This window comes from Natator depressus, chromosome 4, assembly GCF_965152275.1.
Source record: "Natator depressus isolate rNatDep1 chromosome 4, rNatDep2.hap1, whole genome shotgun sequence".
Classification (NCBI taxonomy): Eukaryota; Metazoa; Chordata; order Testudines; family Cheloniidae; genus Natator; species Natator depressus.
This window is the reverse complement of record NC_134237.1, coordinates 95,239,151-95,263,909: the sequence shown is the minus strand read 5'-3', so window position 1 is coordinate 95,263,909 and position 24,759 is coordinate 95,239,151. Positions and strand designations below refer to the sequence as shown.

Sequence of the window (24,759 nt, the reverse complement as noted above, 5' to 3'; positions counted from 1 at the left end):
CAGTATAGCCAACCCTGCTCATCACTACATGTATGTCATGGACACTCAGCCTAAGCTTAATGCAATGGCAAACAGCGCAGCAGGTAAAGGGTATGAAATGAAGGCAACTATGCTAACATTAGATTCCAGTTTGTTGGAATTGAAAACATTCATGTAATGAGATTCAGCCTGCAGAAACTTTTAGAAGTCAGCTGTACAAAAGCTTTGTCAACAGTTTCTTGTCTGGTTTGGAGAACTCTGGCTGGCTGTCATATCAAAGCTGTGTTGGATGCTGTTACCTTCTTAGCCAAAGCAATAGCAGTTGAAAATGCAACTGTGCTAGTTCATTGCTCTGATGGCTGGGACAGGACTTCCCAAGTTTGTTCCCTTGGCTCTCTCTCGTTGGATTTATAGTATAGAACAATATAGGGCTTCATGGTTTTAATAGAGAAGGACTGGCTCTCTTTTGGACACAAATTTTCTGACAGATGTGATCAATTGATGGTGACCCAAAGGAAATCTCTCCAGTGTTCACTCAGTTTTTAGAAGGTGTGTGGCATCTCACAGAGCAGTTTCCACAAGACTTTGAATACAATGAAGCTTTTCTCCTTTAGATCCATGAACACGTCCATTCATGCCAGTTTGGAAACTTTTTTGGAAACTGCCAAAAAGAGCAAGAAGAACTAAAATGGAAAGAGAAAACATATTCCTTATGGATGAACAAAAGAAGTATCTAAATCCTCTCTACAATCCAGATTTTTCCCAGAAACTTGCCCTCTTGGAACCTAACAGTGTCCTTCAATTTTAAGTTGTGGAGAAATATATACCATCAGTTTGACCGAACTATGCACCTCAGGCAATCTGTATTTAATTTCATCATGACCATGAGTGAACAAAATAAACAACTCGAGAGAGACTTTAGCTTCCAGTCCTTTAAAATGAAATAGAATCAGGCAATCAGAAGAATTCCTCACTAAGGTACCATTGTAGTCTGTCCATCCTGCTTCCCCAGCACTCAAATATTCTCCATGCTTTAGAAGGAGCAACCTGTTGGTATCTATGAATGACTCCATTTGAACTATAGAGGGCAGCAATACAGCAGACAATTGCTACAGTGAATAGAAAGTAGTAGCCAATATGGATATGTCAAGAACAAATCATGCCAGAGCAACCTAATTTCCTTCTTTGATAGGGGTACTGGCCTAGTGGATAGCAGTAGCTGTGATATATCTTGATTTTTAGTAATGCTTTTGACATTGTCCCACATGACATTCTCATAAGCAAACTGAATTACTATAAAGTGCATAACTGGTTGAAAAGTCATACTCAAAGAGCAGTTATCAATAGTTTGCTGTCAATCTGTGAGGATGTATCTATTGCGGGTCCTGCAGGGCTCTCTTGGGTCTGGTACTATTCAGTATTTTTGTTCATGACTTGGATAATGGAGTGGACAGTATGCTTATAATATTTATGGAAGACACCAAGCAAGTTGCAAGCACATTGGTGGACAGGAGATTAGAATTCAAAAGGACCTTGACAAATTGGAGAATTGGTCTGAAATTAAAAAGACAAAATTAAAGATAAATGCAAAATACTACACTTTGGAAGGAAAAATCAAATGCAAAATGGGGAATAATTGGCTATGTTACCCGGGGTTCTTTCAACCCAAAGCTCTTGGTAACTTTTACTCTGTGTGAGGTGGTGTCAGGAAATAGATCAGGGGAGACACGGCCATCCTACTGATAGATGGCTGGCACAAACAGGACAGCACAAGAGTGCTTTCACTTTAAGCTAAACTTTACTTAGTCTCAAGCACTTACATCCACAACAGGTTAGTAAAGCACCCCAACCCTTGATAATTACCAAAGCTGAGTGTGGCTCTTGAGTAACACAGCAGCAGGCTTCCGGTGGCCAAATCTTCCGTCTGCTGTTGGGGACTGCAAGATGTATCCAGAGGGAGAGTCCAACTACCTCAAACTTTCCCCCTTACTTATACATCAAGGGACATGTCATTCTATTACTAAAAAAAACTGGTTAAGTAAGCAGTTTCAATAGTCAAGCAAGAGGTTCCTTCTGATTATCGATTAACCAGGTGTGGGTTTTTTCCAGAGTTTGCAGCGTTGAGGCCCCAACAGACGTTCCTGGGGCACATCCTGCTCTTCGAAAATGCATGTATCAGCCACTTCAACACAATTCTTATCAGGAAGGATGCAGGGTCAAGCTGCCCTTTCTGTTGCACCCAGAGACTCCCCTCCCCTCCTGCCTTGGTCAAACCTAAGCCTGCTGACTTGGCTAATTTACAGCTTGCTGACTTTGTTGCTTTTAGCAATAAGCCATAGTGGTTTCAGGCACTTTACTGGTTTGCCAAAGTCTCCCCATACAGCTAGGCAGTAGTATTGCAGAAAAAGAATTGGGAGGTTATAGTGGATCACAAATAGTATATGATCCAGTAGTGTGATGCAATTACAAAAAAGGCAAATATCATTCTGGGATGTATTAACAGGAATATCATATGTAAGGCACAGGAGGTAATTTGTTCTGATCTTCTTTGCATTAGTGAGGTCTCAGCTGGAGTATTGTCCAGTTTTGGGTGTCACATTTTAAGAAAGATGTGGACAAATTGGCGAGAGCCCAGAGGAGAACAACAAAAATGATAAAATGTTTAGAAAATCTGACCATGTTTCGTTTTGACAAAGGAAAATGGAGGGGGCACCTGATAAGTGTTCAGATATGTGAAGGAATGTTATAATGAGGATGGTGATCAGTTGTTCTCCATGTCCACTGAAAGTAGGACAAGTAGTAATGGGTTTAATCTGTAGCAAGGGAGATTTAGGTTAGCCATTAGGAAAAATTTTCTAACTAGAAGGGTAGTTAAGTACTGGACTAGATTAGCAAGGGAGGTTGTGGAATCTGTCATTGGAGGCTTTTAATAACAGGTTATCTGTCAGGGATGGTGTAGAGACTTGGTTTTGCCTCAGTATGGAGGAATGGACTTATATGATCTCTTGAGGTTCTTTCCAGCTCTACATTTCTATGATTCTATAAAGTGTATTACAGTTTAAAAAAAAAAAAAAAAAAAAAAAAAAACAACCAACCCCCCCCCCAAAAAAAAACTATTAGCCAAACATAGCAAATACCTGCTCAGCAACAGTTTTTACATAGCTTTAGACCTGTGTTACTGAAAGAGGCGGAAATGACCTGGGTATTGGGCGTAATCCTTTAGGCTCTCTTAAAGTGCCACATGATCTCTAATTTTCATGTAGGTAGCTGCCAGAGAGGGAATTAGAGGGAGTATGGGTTAATTTATCCAAAGAATTTCTTCCTTTCAGTTGCTAAGGTGTAACATTCCCATGTTGTTAATATGGGCCCACAGTTTGGATTTTGAGCCCATGCAAATCACATTATGATCTTCAAGAGCAATTTAAAGAACACTTTATACTGATTGTATTGCCACTGGATTGTGTTTAAGTAGAAACCCTCAGCTTCCTGTCAGTTTCTTTAAACTTGCCAAGTTAGGGAAAAAATTAGGGTAGATTTTTAAACATAATCCTTTTAAGGATCAGTACGTTTGATCTTTATATTGACTCTTTTATGTATAGTATGAACATGTTTTTTGTTGCAATAAACTGTTTGTTTCCATCCTCCAACAGTGATCTAGAACAGCTGAGGAAAATCAGACGACGAAGTCCCCATGATGACACTGAGGCTTTCACTGTATTTTTGAGATCAGATGTAGAGGCAAAGTAAGCTAACTTTTTAAAAAGGAAATTATTTGGTAATTTAACTTTGGTTATATGAGAGAATGGTATAAGATATAATTTTTAAAGGTTAGCCTTATAATGAAAAGGGCAGTAATATTTTTCCTTCTCTAAATGCATTTAAATGTTCCCATTGTCGTCGTAACTCGGGACAGGATGCAAAATTGAAGGGTCACATTGTATATATCCAAATTGAAATCTAACTCTCCCCCTACACTGTCTTATCATGTGAGATTAATCTGGATGGATGTCTTCCAGAAGAAATATTGATAAGCCATTATGCTACTCTGGTATTAATGAAGGCTTGGGTTATGTAGTCAAAAACTTGAAATTCAAAGCATTTTGTTTTATAACATATAGTGTGTGGAAATCAAAAGGATTTCCAAATTATTTGTACTTTTGTGCAGATCTCTAGAAGTTTGGGGAAGCCCGGAGGCTCTTGCTAAAGAGAGAAAACGGCGTAAAGAAGCAGAGATAGAATACAGAGAAAGTAAGTGTTGGATTTTCAAATGTCTACAAAATGCTTTATCAATCACTGTTAACTTCAACTTCATACTTCCCTGTGGGAGAATAACACATCATTCACTTCACCCTTGTATGAGTGTCTAACATACATATGTTTTTGTGGTATAGTGTGACCATGAGAAATGTGTGTATTGTTAATGTACACAGAGGAGGTGTAAGTGATGTGTTTAAATGAGTTAATCTTAACTGAACATATCCTTGCTTTTGTGGATTAATTTGTAGCTATTGTTAAACAACCTGAATGGTTTTTGAGCAAAGTTTTTTTTTTTTTCCTTTGTGAGAATTTACAAAAATACCAAAACCAATTCAAGCCTTGCCTTTTATTTGTTTTATGCTATTTGAACTACTGATTCATGGTACCTTATCTTTTGTAACTTTAGTCTAATACTTTTAAAAGTATGTATTCTGATGATCCACTCTTTCCTTTAAAACAGAATTGTAGATTTTATTCATAATGTTACAACAAAACTCAATCAATTCAATATCTACAATAGATTCCATTTTTCTCTTGTTGGAAGCACTGGCCTATTAAAATAGCAGAAGCAATATTCGTTGAGGTGGTTGTTTCAAGTACGCAATTTTAAAATTAGAGGTCTGTTGTAGTTCATAGAAATAAGTTTACCATTGGAAAAAGCTGGCCTGATCCTGCAAACACATAGCACCCTTGTAACTTAATACATGTGTAGTCCCAATGGAAGGGAGGGGTACATGTCTGCAACTGTTTGTAAAGATTGTAAGAATTGAAACTGTTTTTAAGGATTTGAGCCAAATATTGCAAAGTTGGAGCCTGAAAGCTTAACAACTCGCAAAACTTTCCAGATCTTAATGTGAAAGCAAGTCTGTAAAAACTGAATAAAATCTCAGTGGTACCATGCTGTTATACGAGTGTACATTTACTGTATTAGAGCATTGTCCTTTTGAAGTAGGAATTGCCTATCAGGCTGACCAGTATTGTCTCATTATTTCCTTGTATTCCCGTCTGCACCAGTCTCTTCTCTCTTTTCTTATACGTGGATCGTAAACTCTTTGGGATAGGGACCCTCTTTTTGCTCCTTTTGTGTGCTTAGTGAAATGGGGTTCTGATCCATGACTAGGGCTCCTAGGTGCCATGGTAATACAAATAATATTTGTGACAGAGCAGCAGTGTAGGAAAAAGGGTTCTGAAGTTGAGGGTGCTGAAGAAATAATCTGGGGTGAGATCCTCACATATGTTCTGGTCCCTTTACTTCAGGTAAAAGGGACAGAGCTGCATAGAGGGTCTCTAGAAGCCCAGATCTGGCTAGGGGACAAATCCTTCAGCACAGCAACTGTGGAAGACAGCTGTAAGGCTACCTTCCAAGGACCCTCTTGCAAGCTCTGGCATATGAGATGTGTCAGTAGTCAGGAGAGGTATGTCGGGGCAGAGTCATAGCACAAAGAGCTGTGGAGATTGTGGGGCAGCACTGGGGCAGACTGTTATTTATACAGATCCTCCCCAGGGCTCTCTGTGTTATGCCAGGGGCTGTGGAATATCCCAGAACTGGGAGGCTGCAAAGCTGGTTTAGAGCCACCATAGTTCCCGTCTCCCTGGCCTGTAGATCGTGTGGCACCTCTTAGAGATGACATACAGACTCTCACCGCTAAACTTAAATTATTTTTCAAGATGTGATGAGTCAACTAAGACTGTCAGCTTTTTGGTAAAGATGATAATTTTCAGTTTCAATTCCAATGCTAAGTATTTACCATGTTATGCCTGGGTACTGTTAAGAAACAGATCCTTTAAGAAATCTAAATTTGACCAGATCTGCCTGTTTAATATAAATGCATTTGTATGCAGTAGCAAACTTACCTGAGTTGTGTAAAGAAGAAAAATCTTGAAATCCTGAAGTTGTTTTCAACTTCTAAGTGCTGCGTGTAACTAGAGTTGTCTTATTGCAGATCTATTTAGAAACCAAAAGCTATTAAAGGAGTACAAAGATTTTCTTGGGGATACTAAGGTAAGAGATCATTTAAATTCCTTTGGTAAAATCACCATTAAGGTGTATGTGTGGTTGCTTAGAGCATATTTCTGAGAAAAAGAATGTGAGGAAAAAAAGTATAGGTGGCCCTACAAGATTTTGGTGAAAGTTGTAAATGGCCTGTAATGTATCTGTTTTATATCATTCTGATTGTAATAGAATCTTAAACTTTTAAAATGCTACTTAAATGGATTCTGATATAATCATAGTATGGCCCATTTGTAAGAGCTGGTTTGTGGATCTCCTCCTCTGCCAGATATCTAATCACAGTCCCATTGTGATTCCACCCCAGACCTGTGACAATTTGCTGAATGTGTACAATGCACAAAGTTAATTATATAAAATCATATTAGATGATTTTTTCCATTTCATTTTCCCTCCATCTGTTTGAACAAATCTCCTCAGCCTGTTTTGGCTTTCTTGCTTCCCTCTCCCTAAGCAACCTAGTTCAGAGAGCTTCTAACTCCAGTCCTGCTGAGTGATACCTGACACTTCTTTCTGATGGACTCTGGTTCCTCTCCTCACTCTATTTATAGTTGCAGTGGCCCCTCATGGAGGCTGCTATGCTTGCTTAACCTCCGTTACAGCTATTCCAACACTGTCTATTGAGCAGAAAAGGGAGTTGTCAGTATCATGTGAATAACCAAGAGCTCCACAGACCACAGTTTGAGAGCTTCTGCACTAAAACTAGTTATCTTAGTTATGCATGAGACCAAACTGTAAATCTAGTGAGCTGTCCATGATAAATTACTGGATTATGCAGAGCTATACCTCAGCTGTTACAGGAATTCTAGTACTACATGATATTGTAGGTGTATGTGGTGTACACTAGACTACTGTTAGTCCCTTCATAAAACCAGGATTTAGCTATATTATTACTTCATTGTTTCAGTTTAGCAATTTATTTTAGCATTCTCTCATTTCTGTACATAGCCACGCTCCAGCACAGGCGCTATGTTGCTCAAAGGACCAGGAAAGGTGGTGATGGTTGCTATTTGCATGTAAGTTTGAAAAAGTAAATGTTTTGTAAATGCAAGAGTAAAAAATTGTATATCCTAGAAATGGAAATAGTCTGTATATTTGAGTTACAGGTCCTAGTGTTCTCTGCAATTCTGCAGCTATAAAATTTTCTGAAGAGCCCCGATTGCTGCAGCAATGTGACCCAGAAAACATGGGCAGATTTATTTAACAGAAATCATGGGCAGATTTTTTTTTAAATGGGGGCCTAAAATTAGGCTCCACGTCCATATTTAGGCATTTCGTTAAATAAATGGCATGACTTTCCAAAGTGCTGAGACTCCAGCAGCTCTCATTGAAGCCACTGATAACGTAATAATAAAGCAAACCTGAAAAGCAGCTAAAACATTAGTTTCACTCCTCTTTCTCTGTAAAATAATAAAACAAACTACAGCAATTAGGTTTCATTAAGATTTAATTACCTTTAGGAGATGCTACATTACAGCTTTAATATTCTGTGGAGTATTATAAATGTAAAAAAAAAAAAAACCTCTATCAAAGTAAGTGCAGTATTTGTTTTTAAAAACATTACTTTCCAATGTACATAATCTGTAATGGATCATCCTGTTGATAGTAAGAATTTAGCAAAATTCTTCTCTCTCCAGAGAGAGAGAGAGTTTAGTCTGTAGACTCGAATCTTAGTTGAAATTAATAGATTTATTTGTATGTCTTGACAAACAGAGGTTAGGCTCCTTTTAGGAGTACATTCATCTATATTTAGAGATTAGAGAGACTTGTTCCATCTTTGATCAAAGAAAGGCTAGACTTTCGAACCTGGTCAGCTAGACAATTAATGATTAAAACAGCAACCAAAATTCTTGAAGGTGAATGGCATAGGTAAACACTTTTTATAGCTCATGCTCGTTCCTGCTCTTGTATGATGTATAAAGAGAGCTTCATGTATTTTGAAACAAGTTTATTTTTGTTTTGTTTGTGAACTTGAAAAATGTCAAAGGGTTAACTTTTCTGCTTTTGCTGGAGAGTTTCCTTACGGACCCCATCAGTAGAAGGGGAGGAGTGTTAAATTTTTCACAAAGATGATTTCTTCTTCGAGTATTTGTCAGGAGTTTGAGTTAAGTGAAACAAACAGAAACCCTACCTTTAAATAAACCTGACTGAAAACTATCACTAGTTTTCCACAGAGTTTACCCACAAGACAAGGAAGTGAAGACTGAATATTTCTAACCAAAAAAAAAAAAAAAGAAAAGACAACCACGCTGAAGAATAAAACTTTTTAGATGAGCACAGTGGATCTTTTAAACAGATTCACTTCATTTTTCTAAAAAGTGTGACTCTTTCCTCAGATCCAGTGGAAGGTAATACATGAGCAAAATAGCAGGAACTATTAAGAAAATAGTAATTTATAACCCCAAGAGAAAAAGCTGCAATTTGATAGGAAGTATCCCTGAATTTGTTTACAGCTCCTTCTGCTTTTTGTTCAGGAAAAAAAAGGATCAGGAAAGTAACTTCACTGAAAATAGCCCTTCTCTATCATTCAAGAGATTCTATTATTAATTAATCTGAGCCTCGAGTTTGCTCTGTTAAATAAATGTACAATAACCACCACTGTGTGTGTACGGGGGAAAAGAGTGGCCTGTATTATGCGCCCTTCCTTTTTCTTTCCTGCATCAGGAAATCATGTACAAATCTTGCCCTTCCTCCTTGGAATTGGGCACAGCCACGATCATGGCACTCATGACCTCAAGGGAACCCCTCTGCAGATTAGGGGTCTGCAGTGGGGTGGAAGGGATGGATACCTGCCAGGCGGGGGCAGTTGTTAGGACGACATGCATCCTCCCTTCTCCAGCCCTGCAGAGAATCCCTGAGAAGATAATTGAGTAACAGGCTCTTATCTCTTATGTGGCGCTCTTTCCGGGCATTATGAGAGCTGCAGTGTCTAGTGGGAGAGCCTGGTAGTTTGTCAGGGACTTGGGTGATGGGGTGCCAGGAACCAGAATCAATGCAGAGGCACAGGGCTTCCATGTAATGGGCCCTGTCCTCCTACATGTCCTCAGCATGGATCTCTGAGACTCAGCAATACAGTAATTCCCCACTTAACTTCCTCTTGCTTAACGTTGTTTTGATCTTACGTCCCTGCTCAATTACTGAACATGCTCCATTTAAAGTTGTGCAATGCTTCGCTATAACGTTGTTTGGCTGCCTGCTTTGTCCACAGCTGGCAGCCCCCATATCAGCTCCCCTACGCCCCCCCCGCCCCACAGTGCCCCCTGCCCTCCAGTAGACCCCGCAGATCAGCGCTCTCCCGCGGCAATCAGCTGTCTTGCGGCATTCAGGAGGGAGGAGGGAGGACACGGCGCGCAGGCTCCCCTCCTCTCCCCTGCCTCTTGAATGCCGCAAAGCAGCTGATTGCCACGGGAGGGAGGGGGGAGGCTGCACGCTGCATCCTCACTTCTTCCTCGTGCCCCCTGAACATCGCAAGCTAGCTGATTGCCTTGGGCAGGAGGGCGGACGCAGCGTGCAGCTTCCCCTGCCTCCTGCCCGTGGTAATCAGCTGGCTTGCGGCGTTCAGGAGGCAGGGGAGGGAGGGGGAGCCTGCGTGCCATGTCCTCGATCCTTCCCCCTCCCTCCTGAATGCCACAAGCCAGCTGATTGCTGCGGGCAGGGAGGGATGGGGGAGGAGCGAGGACTCGGCATGCGGAGTAAAGTGGGGGGGAAGAAGCAGGTTAAGTGTAGGGGTTTGGGGGAAGGGGTGGAGTAGGCGGGCTGAGGGTTGAGCCCCCCCCCACCTTGCCCTGTGCTTGCAGAGTAGGGGAAGCTGCTGCTGTGCAACATGCTTCTCCTAGCCTACAGCACCTTCAGCCTCTTTGCGTGCCTCATTGTCTCCAGTGCCAGTGGGCTGTGCCTGCGTGGGGTAAGGTGGGGGCACCTCCCAGCTATAGTACTGTACTGTCTAGCAAAAAAAAATTTCCCTGGAACCTAACCCTGTTATACCAATAAAATAAAAACCAGCAGGATCTTATTAAAGAGGAAAAGGCAAAATACCACATTTATTGTGAACACAGAAAGAATCATAGTAAGCAGTTAGTTATAGCTATAACATTCCATTCAATCTCATATTTATTCACACATTCATTCATACAAACACACACATGCACACACACAGAGGTTCTGCAAGGTTGTTATTATAGTTACCAGCCTTAGAGTTGCTCATGCCAAGCCACTGGCCAGGTGGCCTGGACATGAGGAGGGAGCAGGACCTTGTCAGATGCTCATCTGATGCTCCTGGAAGTTGGTTTGCAGAATCAGACCCCAAAGTTCTCACTTTCTAGAGTCCATTTTTATAGGAGTTTCTTCCTATGCCAGTCTATGGGAATTGCTTCATCATGCTGTTGCTGAATCAATCAGCAGATGGCACATTCCTGACAGCTCCGTGCTGCCAGATGTTATCTTGTTCTTTGGTTCTCCCATTCTTGAGGCTGTTGGGTGGATTCCAGTCTGCCCTCCGGGGGTCCTCTGGTTATTTCCACTTGACGCCTTCTTCAGCCGATGGACACTGGATTCTTAGGCTGGAACCTCCCTGATCATTCAGTTATTATCCACACCAAGCATCCATCCACATCCATCCTCTAGCTCTATTTTAATCACAATTGTTAATACAACAAAAGGGCGGGGAGTCTCTGGGTGCTGTTTCTGTTGTTACAGAGTATTGCTTTGAGTCTCTCTCTGTGTGAATTGCTTTGAGAACAGACTGTCTAGAATGTACTAACGCAATTAGCAGCTTGCAAGTTTCACGCATAGAGGGAGAGAAACAGTACCAAAAACCAAGAGATCTCTTAATTAGTAATACCCTGGAATTTAAACTATGGGGAATCAAACTCATTTCTGATTTTAATACAGAACTTCTTTAATATGGTCCAACAACCCCCCGCCGCCATTTACATTCATTCTTGTGGGGAAATTGGATTCACTTAACATCGTTTCACTTAAAATCGCATTTTTTCAGGAACATAACTACAAAGTTAAGTGAGGAGTTACTGTATTTGGGGGCAAGCCCTGTGTCTTACTTGACAAGAGCAAACTCTGCCCCTCACCCCCAAACGGACTGATGTGTTGCATTCCTTACAGAGATTGCTCTGCCCCAATGTAATATTTTACTTTGTGGGAGAACCAGCTGAGAGAACGCAGTGCAACTACATTCCTAGACCTCTAACAGCAGATTATATCTGTGCAAAACCACAGCAAACAAAAGCTGTATTTCAAGCTCTGTTTGAGAAACATGGGGAAAAAAATCAATATTTGCCTAATAGAAAAGAACAATATTAGGGAAATACATTTTTCATTATCTGGCTTTGTAGAGGGTATTATACTGTCAGGCTAATACTGTTATGGTTGAGATGGCACTTTCTAAAATAATGTTTACAGTGGTTTATACTAAACTTTTCCAAAATCTTACCAATTGGGATGAAATTTATCATGTGTGTTCTCATTCTAGAAGTTTATATTGGAAAGATTGAAGGAATTGTGTTGTACCATTTTCATATTATCACTGCACTGAAAAACACAATTTTTCATTTAAAAATGTTCAGATGCATTATTTAAAATTGCAGTTTGTGTTTAAGATTGTTTGCCATGTACTTGGTATCGTACTTTATGGAGGTGTAAAAGACTGAGAAACAAATCATGAACAAGTGAAAGCCAGTGGTGTTGTACCTTGTTTTTCTTATAGTTTGTGTGGCTTTCTAGCTAAGTGCATATGGATCTGGATAGCCATACAAACACCAGACAGTTCTTGATGTTTGTGACGTTTTGGGGTTCAACCCAGATCGGTAAAGGGTTGTGTCACTGCCTATACTTCAGCTCTGGGTGCCCTAAATGCTATCCTGCTGTGGCTCTCAGCCCAGACACCAACAGCCAACATACAAAGCATGCAGGTTACACCCTGGCTTCCATCACCCAATTACTGTTTGCAGAGTGACCCCAACACACCCACAGTCTGAATTTCCCCCAAACAGTCTCCCTGCAGTGTCCAGCCCTCTCCTGGAACAAACTCAGAAGCTGAGTTTGCTGCTCCTTTAAAGAGACAGAAACAGTAGTTTAACCGTGCCTTAGTGGGTCACAACTGAAGATGCCAAATTCAGGACGAACTGCTGAGAAATAGGGCAAACACAACCCGAAACTGGTGGTGTAGTTTGACTTCTATTTTGGGCTGGGGGAGCAGGGGCCAGCGGGGCTCGAGCCACCTCCACACAGTGGAGTCCAGGGAGGGAGTGCCACCTTTACCCCCGACTCACTTCAGCAGGCCACCCAATCTGTCTGGGTGGGGGTGGGGGTGGGGGTGGGGGAGTGCAACCAAAAATTATAACTCACAGGAGGGGGACTTAGCTCAAAAAGTTAGAAAACAGCTTAGCGTGTAGGGACGGGGTAGCTGGGACTGTGTGCAGATGGGGTAGCTCAGGGTGCAGGGAGGGGATGACTAGGGGCTGTGTGCAGATGGGGTAGCTCAAGGTGCAGGGACGGGGTAGCTTGGGCTTTGTACACATGGGGTGGCTATAGGAGCAGGGAAGGGGGTGGCTAGGGGCTGTATGCAGGCAGGGTGTAGTTCAGGTTGCAGGGAGAAGGGTAGCTGGGGCTGTGTGCAGGCAGGGGGGTAGCTCAGTGTGCAGGGAGGGGGTAGCTGGGGCTATGTGCTAGGAGGGCTCCACTGCGGTCCCTGTTTCCAGAGGGGTCTGCCAGCCACGGAGCTGGGTCTCCCCACCCCAGGGGGCTCTTACCAGCTGCCTCTGAGGGAGCAAAGGGGCTGGGAGCTGAGGAGCAACTTCAATCTGGGGCACCAGCAGGAGATGAGGGAACGCCTCATCTGCCTGTTCCATCATCAGAGCAGCAGCTGCCGCCCTGCACTGTCCAGCTCCCACTTCCCGCCCCCGACCTAGGAGAGGAGATGGGGAGGAGGTGTGGAGCTGCCCCCAGCACTGCCTTGTTCTTGTGCTGCAGTTTTGGTGGGGGGCAATGCCCTCCATGTCCCCAATGCTGCCCATGGGCTCAGCTTGGGGTTCTGGGCTTCAGTCCTGTGCCTCCCGGCTTCAGCCCCATGGAGGGCGCTGGGGATAAGGGCTTCAACACATCCATGTAATCCTTTTGTGGGTTGATCATTAATATTCTTGTGTGATATATGTATGATAAATGAGTTTAGTTTTCCAGTGACACATTATATAACATCTAGGGATGTAAATACCATTTAAAAAGTTAACCGTTTATTTAAAAATATTTCATTTAAACGGTTTACCGTTTAAGCGGCTGGGGCTGCTCCTGCTGGCCGGTGCAGCTGTTAATGGTTAAGGTGGGTTAACCAGTAAGACTCATGCTTACTGGTTAACATTTTACATCTCTAATGGCATCTTTGAGATACAGATTATAACAGTGGTGAGTTGGGGTACACTGAATTGGTCAGGTCAGCTGAAACTCACAGTTAGATACCAGGGAGCTCCTTTCCTTCTGGCATAATGATGCTTTTAGGGTTAAATGGCTCCTTAGTCTACTTGTGCTTTGTCATGCAGATCTTTAATGAGTAGCTCTCTGAATCTCCCTGCTCTGTGTTTACTGTCTGTAACCCAGACAGCACAAAAATAATACCTAGATCTTATGTAGCTCTTTTCACAAGTAGATCTCAAAGCATTTTACATTTGAGGAAAAGGTTTAGCCATTATGCTGGGCTCTGACATCTCAAATTTGGATGCAGATTTTTGCATAGTCCTCAAATGTATTGTGTCCTCACAGACGTTCCAAACCTGGAATTTGGAGTAGTGCAGTAAAATGTCATCAATCCTGGTGGGACTCCTGTGTAATCTTAGAAGGCAGGAATCCTGCAGCTTTACTACATCTTCAGATAAACAGATTAGCTCCTTTTTTCTTTAAATGCAAAAAATTACATTGCTACAAGAAGTCAGGAAAATGTGGTCATGATTCCTACAGCAATTTGTTTGCATTGCTCATTAGTGCTAAAACTGTGTTGCACTATGGATAGGAAGAACAGCCTTGTAATTAAACATAAGACTGGAAGCCAGGAGAACTTAATTCTTTTCACTGTTGCTACAGGTTTCCTCTGTGACTCTGGGTTATTTATTAATCTGTTTGTTTTCCCATCTGTAAAATGTGGAATAATACTTCCTTAATCTGTGGGCTGCTGAGACTAAATTAATGTTTGGAAAGCATATTGAAATCTTTGAATAAAAAGCACTATAGAAGAAAATTTATTTAGCGCTTAAATAACAAGATGATAGGCACCTTAGGAATTCCTTAGATAAGGCCTTAAAATTAGCATCATATTCAGTAGTATGCGCAATCCTGTATACGTCCAAGAGGCAGATTTATGATTTCAGAAGGAAATATAATAATCAATGTCTTGGTTTTTGTTTGTTAAAAAATCACAACTATAGCATTCCATTAACTTTTTTGTTTATAAAGGATTAAAAAGCCCATATGGCAGTGTCGTTTTGAGAATTCCAGTTTTGAACGTTTTTCATTACCAGTAATTTAAGAAGTGGTAACACTAGAAGGGACCGTTATGACCCTTTAGTCTGACTGTATAACACAGAGTATAGAATTTTACCCAGTGTCTCCAACAGCTAGTGGTTGAACTAAATAATATGTTTTAGAAAGAAGCTTATATTTTAGAAATACACTTGCCAACGATTATACTACTGTTATTATTAACTGCTGCACTCTGGTCCATAGAAGACACAAATATCAACATGGTGCTTGCCCGAGAGAGCTTGTAATCTAGAAAGCATCTTTAGAAAGACAAAACACCCTGGGACACTCAGAGGGGAGGTGTTCATTTAATTTTTTCTTCCTAATGTAATATTCTTTCTCCCCCAACCACCCCTTTGTATCTTGGACGGAACTTAAGTGAAATGAGACTGTGAGGTTACAGCTGGCACACTGAGATTGAAGGAGGGCTTTATACAAGAAGGCGCACAAATATAAGTGGGAGGGAGAAAGAAAGAAAGAAAGAAAGAGATTGCTGAGGCATGTGCCACTGTGCTAAGGGTGGCAAGGATGGACTAAAACAGTGGTTTTCAAACTGCTGGGTCGCGGAATGTAAGGCACTGCGTTGCAGCAGCTCTGGTCAGCACCACCGACCAGGCCGTTAAAAGTCCGGTCGGTGGTGCTGCCCGGCTAAGGCAGGCTAGTCCCTACCTGTTCTGACACCACGCTGCGCCCCGGAAGCAGTCAGCAGCAGGTCTGGCTCCTAGGCAGGGGGGCCGTGGGGCTCTGCGTTGCCCCCACCCCAAGCACTGGCTCCCAGCCAATGGGAGCAGGGGTGGGGGGACGGTGCCTGTGGGTGAGAGCCATGTGGAGCTGCTTGCATGTCTCCGCTTAGGAGAAGGACCTGCTGCTGGCTGCTTCTGGGGCGCTCCGCGGTGCAAGGAGAGTCAGGAAGCCTGCCTTAGCACCCCCATGGTACCACTGACTGGGAGCCGCCCGAGGTAAGTCCATGCCCCAAACCCCTGCCCCAGCCCTGAGTCTGCCCCCCAAACTCAGAGCCCCTCCTGCACCCCAAACCCCTCATCCCTGGCCCAACCTTGCAGCCCTCACTCCCGCACCCCAACCCTCTGCCCCAGCCCTGAGCCCCTCCCAAACCCCTCTGCCCCAGCTCCGTTGGGTCATCGGCATAAACAGTTTTCTTCAACTGTGTCGCCAGAAAAAAAAGTTTGAAAACCACTGGACTAAAAGATCTGACATTTATAAATTGGGAAGTAGTTGTGCAGTGTCTTGAAGGTGAGGGCAAAAGATTGCAACTTGCAAAAGTATAGCTTATGATATGCAACTACTTTAGAAGTCGTGTTTTCCAAAAATCCTAACTGTATATCCCTATATACTCCACTTAATTGAAAATGTTTTTAATCTAGTAAATATTGCAGAAGATGTGTACACATTCACTATATGTACTAATCACTGATAAATTGACTTTTGGTGAAATTTAGTTTCCTTATTTGCTGATGGTAACATATGGTTGTACAAAATGTGTTTGATTTCACTGTGTGATTTAAAATACTGAATGTTAATTTTCATATAATATTGCTAATTCAGCTTTCTTCTCTCTCCAATCTTAGAAATGGGTTGAATTTTTTCTTTAAACTACTCGCATGGGTTTACACGGGTTCTGCAAGCATGTTTTCAGAAGCTATACATTCTTTAGCAGACACTTGCAACCAGGTGAGTAGTGCTTCCATTGCCCTTGTTTAAGTTAGTGATTTGTAGTTAACTTCCATGGAGGAATGCAGACCCTGGAAACAGTTGTGTTGGTAGCAGATAGGAACATTGCTCTCAATTCAGAAATCAAGTGTCTGTTTCTTGGTGATGGTTGATTAGGATGAAAAACTACAGGGCACATGACAAGTACAGGGGAAGTAGCACATTGCGTTTAGTTTTGTGAGGTGAGTTGGGGTGTCAGAATACTGCTCTGAGCTTTGTTGGAGCATGTTGTGTAAAATAACACAAAGTTGGAGAGAGAGGCTGGAGACCAAAAATTGAGCCTTCAAGTTCTCTCTGGCTTTTAGTTTACATTGATGTTGTTAATTTGTCGTTTCCATTTTTAGAATTTGCCACAGACTGGCTCTAAACTGTTGCATATTGCAGTGGTTTTGTCTCTTTTAACACTTGTAGTGGACATTTTTATATTAATTTCTGTGGTTTTGCATGTTTTTCATTTGAAAGTAAAATAGTAGGTAACACTTCAGTAAGAATAGCTTTGAATTTCAACAATTTCAGCAGCCATTTTAACAGTGTCAAGGCTGATCAGTCTAAGAATTTACTTACCTAGACTGTTGTCACATCTGGGAGAGCATGCCTTCAAATGTCAGTTAACTTATTGCTAAATCCTGCCTTGCAAAGCAAGGCATTCATATTAGAGACCATAACAATGCTGTTATGACTAATCTATGATAAGGGTACATTTGTTTATAGTATGGGCATGCAATTTTTTGTAATATGTGAATATATTTTTTGGCTGCAATATCAAAGTGAATTCATTTAAAGAAGAAAGGATAACTAAATAGTTTCTGTCAAATTGCATGGTGATTTAGGCATAACCTTGTCAGAGAATGATGGGGGCACATAGCAAGCAGCCCTGGGTTGGTGATCCTTCCAGGAACAATGTGAGTTCTGAGTACAACATTAACACTACTTTACTTGGCACTTTTACTCAGAACCTAATGGTCTCTCCTTGTATTACTGTAGCCCGCTTGTCTCTTAATATTATTCTGTGTTTTGATGTACATAATTTGATACACAATTTGTAAATTAATAGCAGAATTGTTAATTAATGAATTCATACTGACACTTTAACCTAAAACCTTGGAAATGGAGAGAAACTGGAGATTCTGTAGCTATCTTGTTTCTGATTAGTGAAGTTTGGACTAATACTTCTGTTGGTGTTTCAGTTTTTGTCTATATTTCAGATATGTAGAAGTATTGTTCTTCCTTTCTAAATTAATAATTTCCCATATCATCGACCATGTATCAGGTGAGGTGGTATGGTTCAGTGGAGAAGATACAGGATAGGACTCAGGAGACCTGGGTTCTATTCCTGGCTCTGCCACTGACCTGCTGGGTGGCCACGGGCAAGTTGCTTCACCTCTGTGCCTCTGTCCACTCAGGTGAGGCTCATCAGCTGTGCCAGACAGTCCACCTAGGACAGTAGTTCTCAACTCCTGGGGGTACGTGGAGGTTTTCCGGGGGTACATCAACTCATTTAGATATTTGCCTAGTTTTACAACAGGCTTCATAAAAAGCATGAGCAAAGTCCGTACAAACTAAAATTTCATACAGACAGTGACTTGTTTATACGCTCTATATACACTGAAATATAAGTACAGTATTTATATTCCAGTTGATTTATTTCATAATATGGTAAAAGTGAGAAAGAAAGCAATTTTTAAAGTAATAGTGTGCTGTGACACTTTTTTTCTATTTTTATGTCTGATTTTGTAAGCAAGTAGTTTTTAACTTAGGTGTACATTGGGGGCATGCAAGACAAATCAGACTCCTGAAAGAGGTACAGTAGACTGGAAAGGAGGAGAGCTACTGATCTAGGAGAAGGAGAACTCCGATTTCAAACCGAAGTAATCAGGCTTGGCCAGCCAGTTTTAAAAGTGTTTTGCTAATCATACATACTTAGGGCCCTACCAAATTCATGGTCCAATTTGGTCAATTTCAAGGCCGGGGTTTTAAAGTTAGTCAGTTTCATGTTTTCAGATGTTTACATCTGAAATTTCATGTTGTAACCATGGGGGTCCTGACCTGAAAGGCGGTAAGGGTTAGGGGATTGCAAAGCTATTGTAGGGGAGTTTGGGATTGCCACCCTTAATTCTGCCCTGCTTCTGGCAGGGGTGCTGTCTTCAGAGCTGGGCAGCCAGAAAGGAAGGCTACTGGCCGGATCCTAGCTCTAAAGTTCGTGCCATGTCAGCAGCAGCGCAGAAGTGAGGGTTGCAAGGTATTGAGGGGGTGGGTTATACCATATGTCCGTTTTTCCTGGCAGTCTCTTGCCCCAGTGTGGGGCTGACAGCTGGAGCCGCAGCCGCTGCGTGTGCGGGTGGGGTGATAGCTGGAGCCGTGGAGCTTCCTGCAGCCAGGGAAAGTTCCCAAAGGTGCGTCTGACCCACCCAGGGAGCAGCCCCTGCAGGGGGAGAAGAAGTCTTATCCGTTCCCATCCCCAGTCTGGACTAGCAGCTGAAGCCTTGCACAGGGTAGAAGTCCCTGGCTGGGTACCAGATTTCACAGGGGATATCAGATTTCTCAGTCTGTGGCATGTTTTTTGCAGCCATGAATTTGGTAGGACCCTACACATGCTCTATAGGTCAGCATTGCTGACCCTGACTAATGGGGAAAGGGAAAGAAGAAGACAGTAGATCATGTTTTCTCCTCATATCTTAGCCTGTTTTTTTCCTTTGGTCTAAGTCCCATCACATTTCACTTCTCAACTCCTTTTCCCATTTACATGGGGTTAGAGGTGCCCACAGTTCTTTGCCACTCCTTCTGGCACAGGTTTGTAGGTCTTGGTGTTCGAGTTCTTTTCTCTTCACACTTCTCTTGACAGAGAAGTATAGTCAGTCTTCCATGTCCTTTGTTGCTGTCGTTGTCTTCCCATGCTTTCTTTTCTGGTCATCCTTCTCCCATTTTTATCACATGCCCAGCCTACTTCAGACTTGTTCTGTTTAGCCTATCTATTGCTGAAAGTCTCACGTTCATCTTCCTCCTAGTTTTCTAAGTAATAAAGTAAAATTGCATTTAAAAAAAAGTTAAAAGAATGTTAAAGATACAACGTTAAGCACTCAAAAGAAATTGTATTGTGTGGAACAATACTGAGCACCTTCATGGGTCATCAGCAGGATTTATGAATTCAAGACGCTTAGATCCGCTGGGCCACAAGTACTCCTGTTCTTTTTGAATATAGACCTCTACCTCTCTAGTTAAAAGAGTAACTGATAGCAGTAGAAGGCTGTTATCGGCAATGTGGCTCGGTCACCAGAAGGGGGTGTGACAAATTTTCCTTTCTTACCCAGCTAGTTGCTAGATAGCAGAGGAGTGTTGGGAATCTGGTGTCTTAGATTCTGTTACTGGATCTGGATGGGATAGTGGCTACATACAGCACAGCTAAGCACATAGATTGGTGCATTTGTTCTGAAAGGCAGTGTGGCAAAGTGAATGAGAGCTGGATCTGCCATATTAGAGAACTGGTCCTTTTATGCTATTCCACTGATGTGTAGGGGCCAGAAAAGGGGCAGAGTAGATCCAGGGAGAATTCTTCTAGTGTAGAAGCAGTATAGAGCTGGTGTGTATGCTTCCTCTACGTTGTCCCCCTTGCAGCCCCATTTGTAGGATATTTCAGAGATAAGCATGTATTATGGGGGGAGTGACTGGAACCCTTTGACAATTCTGGTCTATACTGCAGAGAGGTCCGTGGATAACCCATGATCTGAGGTTGCCATAAATTATTAGAGCAGCCTCGAGGGTCTTCTCTAACTGACTCTGAAGGCCACACTGGCTCTGAGACCAGCCAAAAATTAGTGATGCAAAAAGTGTCTTAAAATAATCTTTGCCACCCTACCAGCTCAGGTTGTGCCTTGTGTGTGGCATTACTGTGGAGAGGTGCAGGATAGAATCTTCCCCCTAGGCTGTGTTTCCAGTTCTGCCAGAAGTGACCTTGTGCAGCCTTTCATGTACTCCATTTGTAAAATGGGAATGATACTACCTGCTCTGCTGTTTAATATTTAAAGACATGTATGGAAATAGCTTTACAGACAAGACCTTACAGATGACTTTATCAAAGTAGGTCAATTTTAAGGCCAAACAACTTTGACAGTTTGCCTTTTAATGGTATTCTTTACCAATATATATGCAGGAAAACATTTCTCATTTTAATTGGGAAATTATCAAGAAAAGTTAAATATTTATGCCATTGGAGATGTCTCTTTTGTTCAGGTATTTACATGTGAGTTGCATATATGGATAAAGCACACTGAGATTTTAATCCTGCAAAGATATAGCATGTGCTTAAACACCCATTAATATGCTTAAGTGCATGTCTACACTTACTGGGGATCGATGCTGCAGCGATCGACGCACCGGGGGTCAATTTAGTGGGGCTAGTGAAGACCTGCTAAATCGACTGCAGATCGCTCTCCTGTCGACTCCAATACTCCACCGGAACGAGAAGCGAAAGGTAAATCGACGGGAGAGTGTCTTGCGTCAACCCAGCATAGCATAGACACCGCAGTAAATTGACCTAAATTATTCACGTAGCTGAAGTTGCATAAGGTCGACTTACCCTCGTAGTGTAGACAAGGCCTAAGACTACTCATGTGATTAAGGTTAAGCACAAGCCTAAATCTTTGCAGTATCAGGGCCTGGATTTACAAAAGACTGCACCATCAGATTGAATCCATTCTAAACGATCTATCAGAAACGTATCAACTCAGATAATCTGTTTTTTCCAGGTTAGGCACAGACAGTATATTTTTATTTTTTCCAGTGTGGTGACTTGTTACAACTAAATGTATACCTAGGAAGTTGAAATGTAAATGTAGGCTATTTTAATTTCAGTTTGCCTTAAACGTAATGGAGATGAGTATACTTATTGCTATAGTTTATTCATAAACTTCTGTTCGGACAGTTTTTTTTTTTTTTAGATTAAACAGCCTTTGTTTCCTGATTACACCCAAGTGGAGAATGCTACAAAAATATTTATACTATTATATTAAACATGTTCTTAACGTCTGTTTAAATTGTTGCTTTAAACTTCTTGCAGCTAGAACTAATCAGATTTATGTGAGTTAGTTTTGGATGACATTGTCCTGTCTGGGAGTGGATGTTTCTTGTGAAATTACTGTAATTTGCGCTAATGTGTTTTTGTTTCTAATGCTACATATGAAAAATCAGCAAGTTGGATCTAATTTTATTTAATCATATTCTTTAAAGTTAGAACTAGTCTCAAAGTTTTTAAGACTTCCTACAGATGTGTTTTTCCTTTGCATTATGCAGGCTTTGCTAGCATTGGGCATCAGTCAGTCTGCAAGGACACCAGACCCTAGTCATCCGTAAGGCCATTGTCTTTACTGAATTTATCTTGTGGAATAAATAATTACGTTTCAATAATTATATATGGGCTTAAAATCTTTTATTTCTTGTGTGCAACCCTCTTTTTATTTAAAGGATCTGTTGTAGTTTCTGAATAGGAGATGAACCATAGTTTTTTTTCCTTTTTGTTCCACCATATTAATCCAGACAACTTGAATTATTTTAAGTAAAATAGTGGTACTCGTATGTATATCCAATGTTTTCATTTTTTCTAAACTGAAATTAATAACTTCCAGTTTTACAGTAGAAGTAATAAGAAAAATGTGGATTCCTACCAAATTTCAAGAGTTCTAAATGGTCATGACTTGGCATGTTGTTTTGACATTGTAAGCTTTGAAACTTGTATTTCATTTTCATTGCTATTAGGAAGATGCATTTTTATGGGCCCTATCACCTTTTCCAGTAGGTAGCTATACAGTATGCTGTTCACAGTTCTGATTTTTTTCCTGCCTGGATGGCAGGATTTGGGCAATACAGTAGTAATGAGACTGCATTTTCCCCCTTCCCAAAAGACACTGTTTTTAGGAAGGAAACCCTTTGTTGAGATGGTAACAAGAAGTTCTTGGCATAAACACGCTAGTTTTAATTTGTATACTAATAAGGGATTTAAGGTTATGTTCTTACTACTTTATAAATTTTAAAGTAGTCTTACAGATATACTGTGGTTCCAACCTAAATTTTAGGTATTTTCACCTCCGAGGGCCATCTAGTTACCCTCCTGGATAGTCGTTAAAATGTTCTGCCTTGTTTGGGTTCACAAAGTCAGGCAAGATTTTCTTCAACTAAGAATCTGAAGTAGCTTCAGCTAAGGCTTCTGATTTATGTTTGTTTACCAGATTCAGCCATCTCAGAATAAGATCCTTTTTTAAATCAGGATCCCCTTCCCTTCTCAGTCTTCCCCTTTCCCTCAAATTATGCCCCTCACCAGCACCGTCATCTCTTTTGCAATGCTGCTAAGCAGGAGTGGCATTTAACACAATGATGTATTATTATGATGTCATTTTAATTTTACCAAAAATATTTAAACTTGCAAACATTGGGGATTTGCAGTCAGCTGACCTATTAAGTTTTACGGTATTAATTTAAAGAAAATGAAATTTGTAGACTGACTGCACATGAAGATTTCAATTAGAAGCAGCATTGCAAGGCAGTGTAAATGTTAGTCCATTCATTAAATACCTGAATGAATTAAAAAAAAAATTAAATTAATTTCATTAATATAGCCATGGTACATAATATTAAAGTAATACAACTAAATCTAAGTAGCCTGTGTGGAGAAAGGATTAGAAAAATATCGAAATTAAATAACATTTACATTGTTTTATATATATTTTAAAGAAACTGGATGTCCTTTTCCATCAGTATTTTCTTGGATTAGATTTGATTTTAGCAACTATATTTTACTTAACTATCAGGAGCTCTAGTTTATCCTTTATCATCAAGCATCTGAATATATTTTTAAAGTGGCAGGCATCTTTTCCTAAACCACTTTTTGTTTTCACCCAGGTATGGCTTCACAAATATGCGCTATATTGCCTCCCTAATTAGTGGGGTTGGCATTTTCATGATGGGTGCCGGACTTTCCTGGTATCATGGAATCATAGGCTTACTTCATCCTCAGCCCATGGAATCTCTTCTTTGGGTAAGTCAATTTTTTTCTATTGGATTTTAAAACTATGGGTGGTAGGGATAGTTTAATGTAATGAAACCTCAGTATCTGAAATACCTCGACACCCTGAAACAAAAAGTTTGAATCCTAGCAGGGTTAACCAAGCCATCTGAGGTAGTATGTTCAGTGGAACTCAGTGTATATGCGTGAGGTTATTTAAACCAATTTCCTCTCTGCTTTGCATTGACACTGATACTTTAGTCCATTTTTTAAGAATATGGGGTTGTCCTGGTGTCCTTAGCCAAAAATTTCGCTCTCTGTCCTTATACTGGGTAGTGCATTATAATCTGGTTGGTTGTTCAGTCTTCTGTTTGCCACCTAGAGATGCAGCATTGCAGTTGTGGGTAAAGTGATTCTTGTATGTAAAGTTCTTTTGGAGATTTTGGGATGAAAGCTTCTATATAAATGTGAAACTATATACATTCAAAATAATAAAATACTAGTTTTTTTATACTTACAGGCTTATTGTATCTTAGCAGGATCACTGGTGTCTGAAGGAGGTATGCAGTGTCATGAAATATTTGTGTTGCTTTATTCATAAGCTGATAATGCAGGCTCAGCAGTCTGTGGTGATGATTTATTAAGTTTTTGCTTACAGAACTGCAAAGTTTTGAGCTCTGTTGTTCACAATTGCATTGATGTTTGACATCCTGGAAAACTTTTTCATTGCTTTTAATTTACTTGTGTTCTATTTAATCTTCTGCTTCAGGCAAAGGAAGGAAACTAATATAATGTGGTGTGTGTCTGTGTGTGTGCGTATGTATATTCTAGGTCTATAGTCATCTTATAGGACGTGAAAAATACATACAAGAATGTCTGGTGCACAATCTGAAAAAGCAAGCCGTTTGCCGTTATGTGACAGTAGTATTCATCAGTGGGTTGGCTTGTGTGTAGAGAAGAGTGTATGGGTAGGGCTTCTCTTTATGAATTGCCACTGCTCACAATACTGATGGCCAGAAAACTTTCCTGGTGACAATCACTTGTAATATTATATTGATTTGCTTAATAGAACTATTGTTTTGGGATATTATGTGCTGTGTAGATACAAGATTAGAATTCTTGAATTCTCACATTTGAAACATGAAAAAATAATTTTTAAATTCAGAATATTACAATTTTCATTGTATTTCAAGGAAGAAATTATTGTACTGTACTCCTGTATGTGTAAAACTTGTTTATCCCTGTACTTCATGGGTCTGATTTACCAAAGAAATTT

At 40.9% G+C, this 24,759-nt stretch overlaps 1 protein-coding gene and 1 pseudogene across 4 annotated transcripts in view; both read left to right on the top strand.

Moving 5' to 3' along the window:
• The window catches only part of SLC30A9 (solute carrier family 30 member 9), a 59,066-nt gene that overhangs the window by 14,371 nt on the left and 19,936 nt on the right, over positions 1-24,759 (top strand). For all 4 annotated transcript variants that reach the window (XR_012639347.1, XR_012639348.1, XM_074951496.1 and 1 more), the window contains exons 5-12: positions 3,630-3,722; positions 4,145-4,227; positions 6,180-6,238; positions 7,193-7,260; positions 16,351-16,453; positions 21,779-21,834; positions 23,381-23,516; positions 24,004-24,043. Coding sequence is in view for 2 of the 4 variants with exons in the window: in XM_074951496.1 (XP_074807597.1) it covers positions 3,630-3,722; positions 4,145-4,227; positions 6,180-6,238; positions 7,193-7,260; positions 16,351-16,453; positions 21,779-21,834; positions 23,381-23,516; positions 24,004-24,043 (638 nt within the window). In the remaining 2 variants the exon portion in view is untranslated. The remainder of the gene's footprint in view (positions 1-3,629; positions 3,723-4,144; positions 4,228-6,179; positions 6,239-7,192; positions 7,261-16,350; positions 16,454-21,778; positions 21,835-23,380; positions 23,517-24,003; positions 24,044-24,759) is intronic.
• On the top strand, positions 323-1,060 carry LOC141986699 (phosphatidylinositol-3,5-bisphosphate 3-phosphatase MTMR6 pseudogene; annotated as a pseudogene).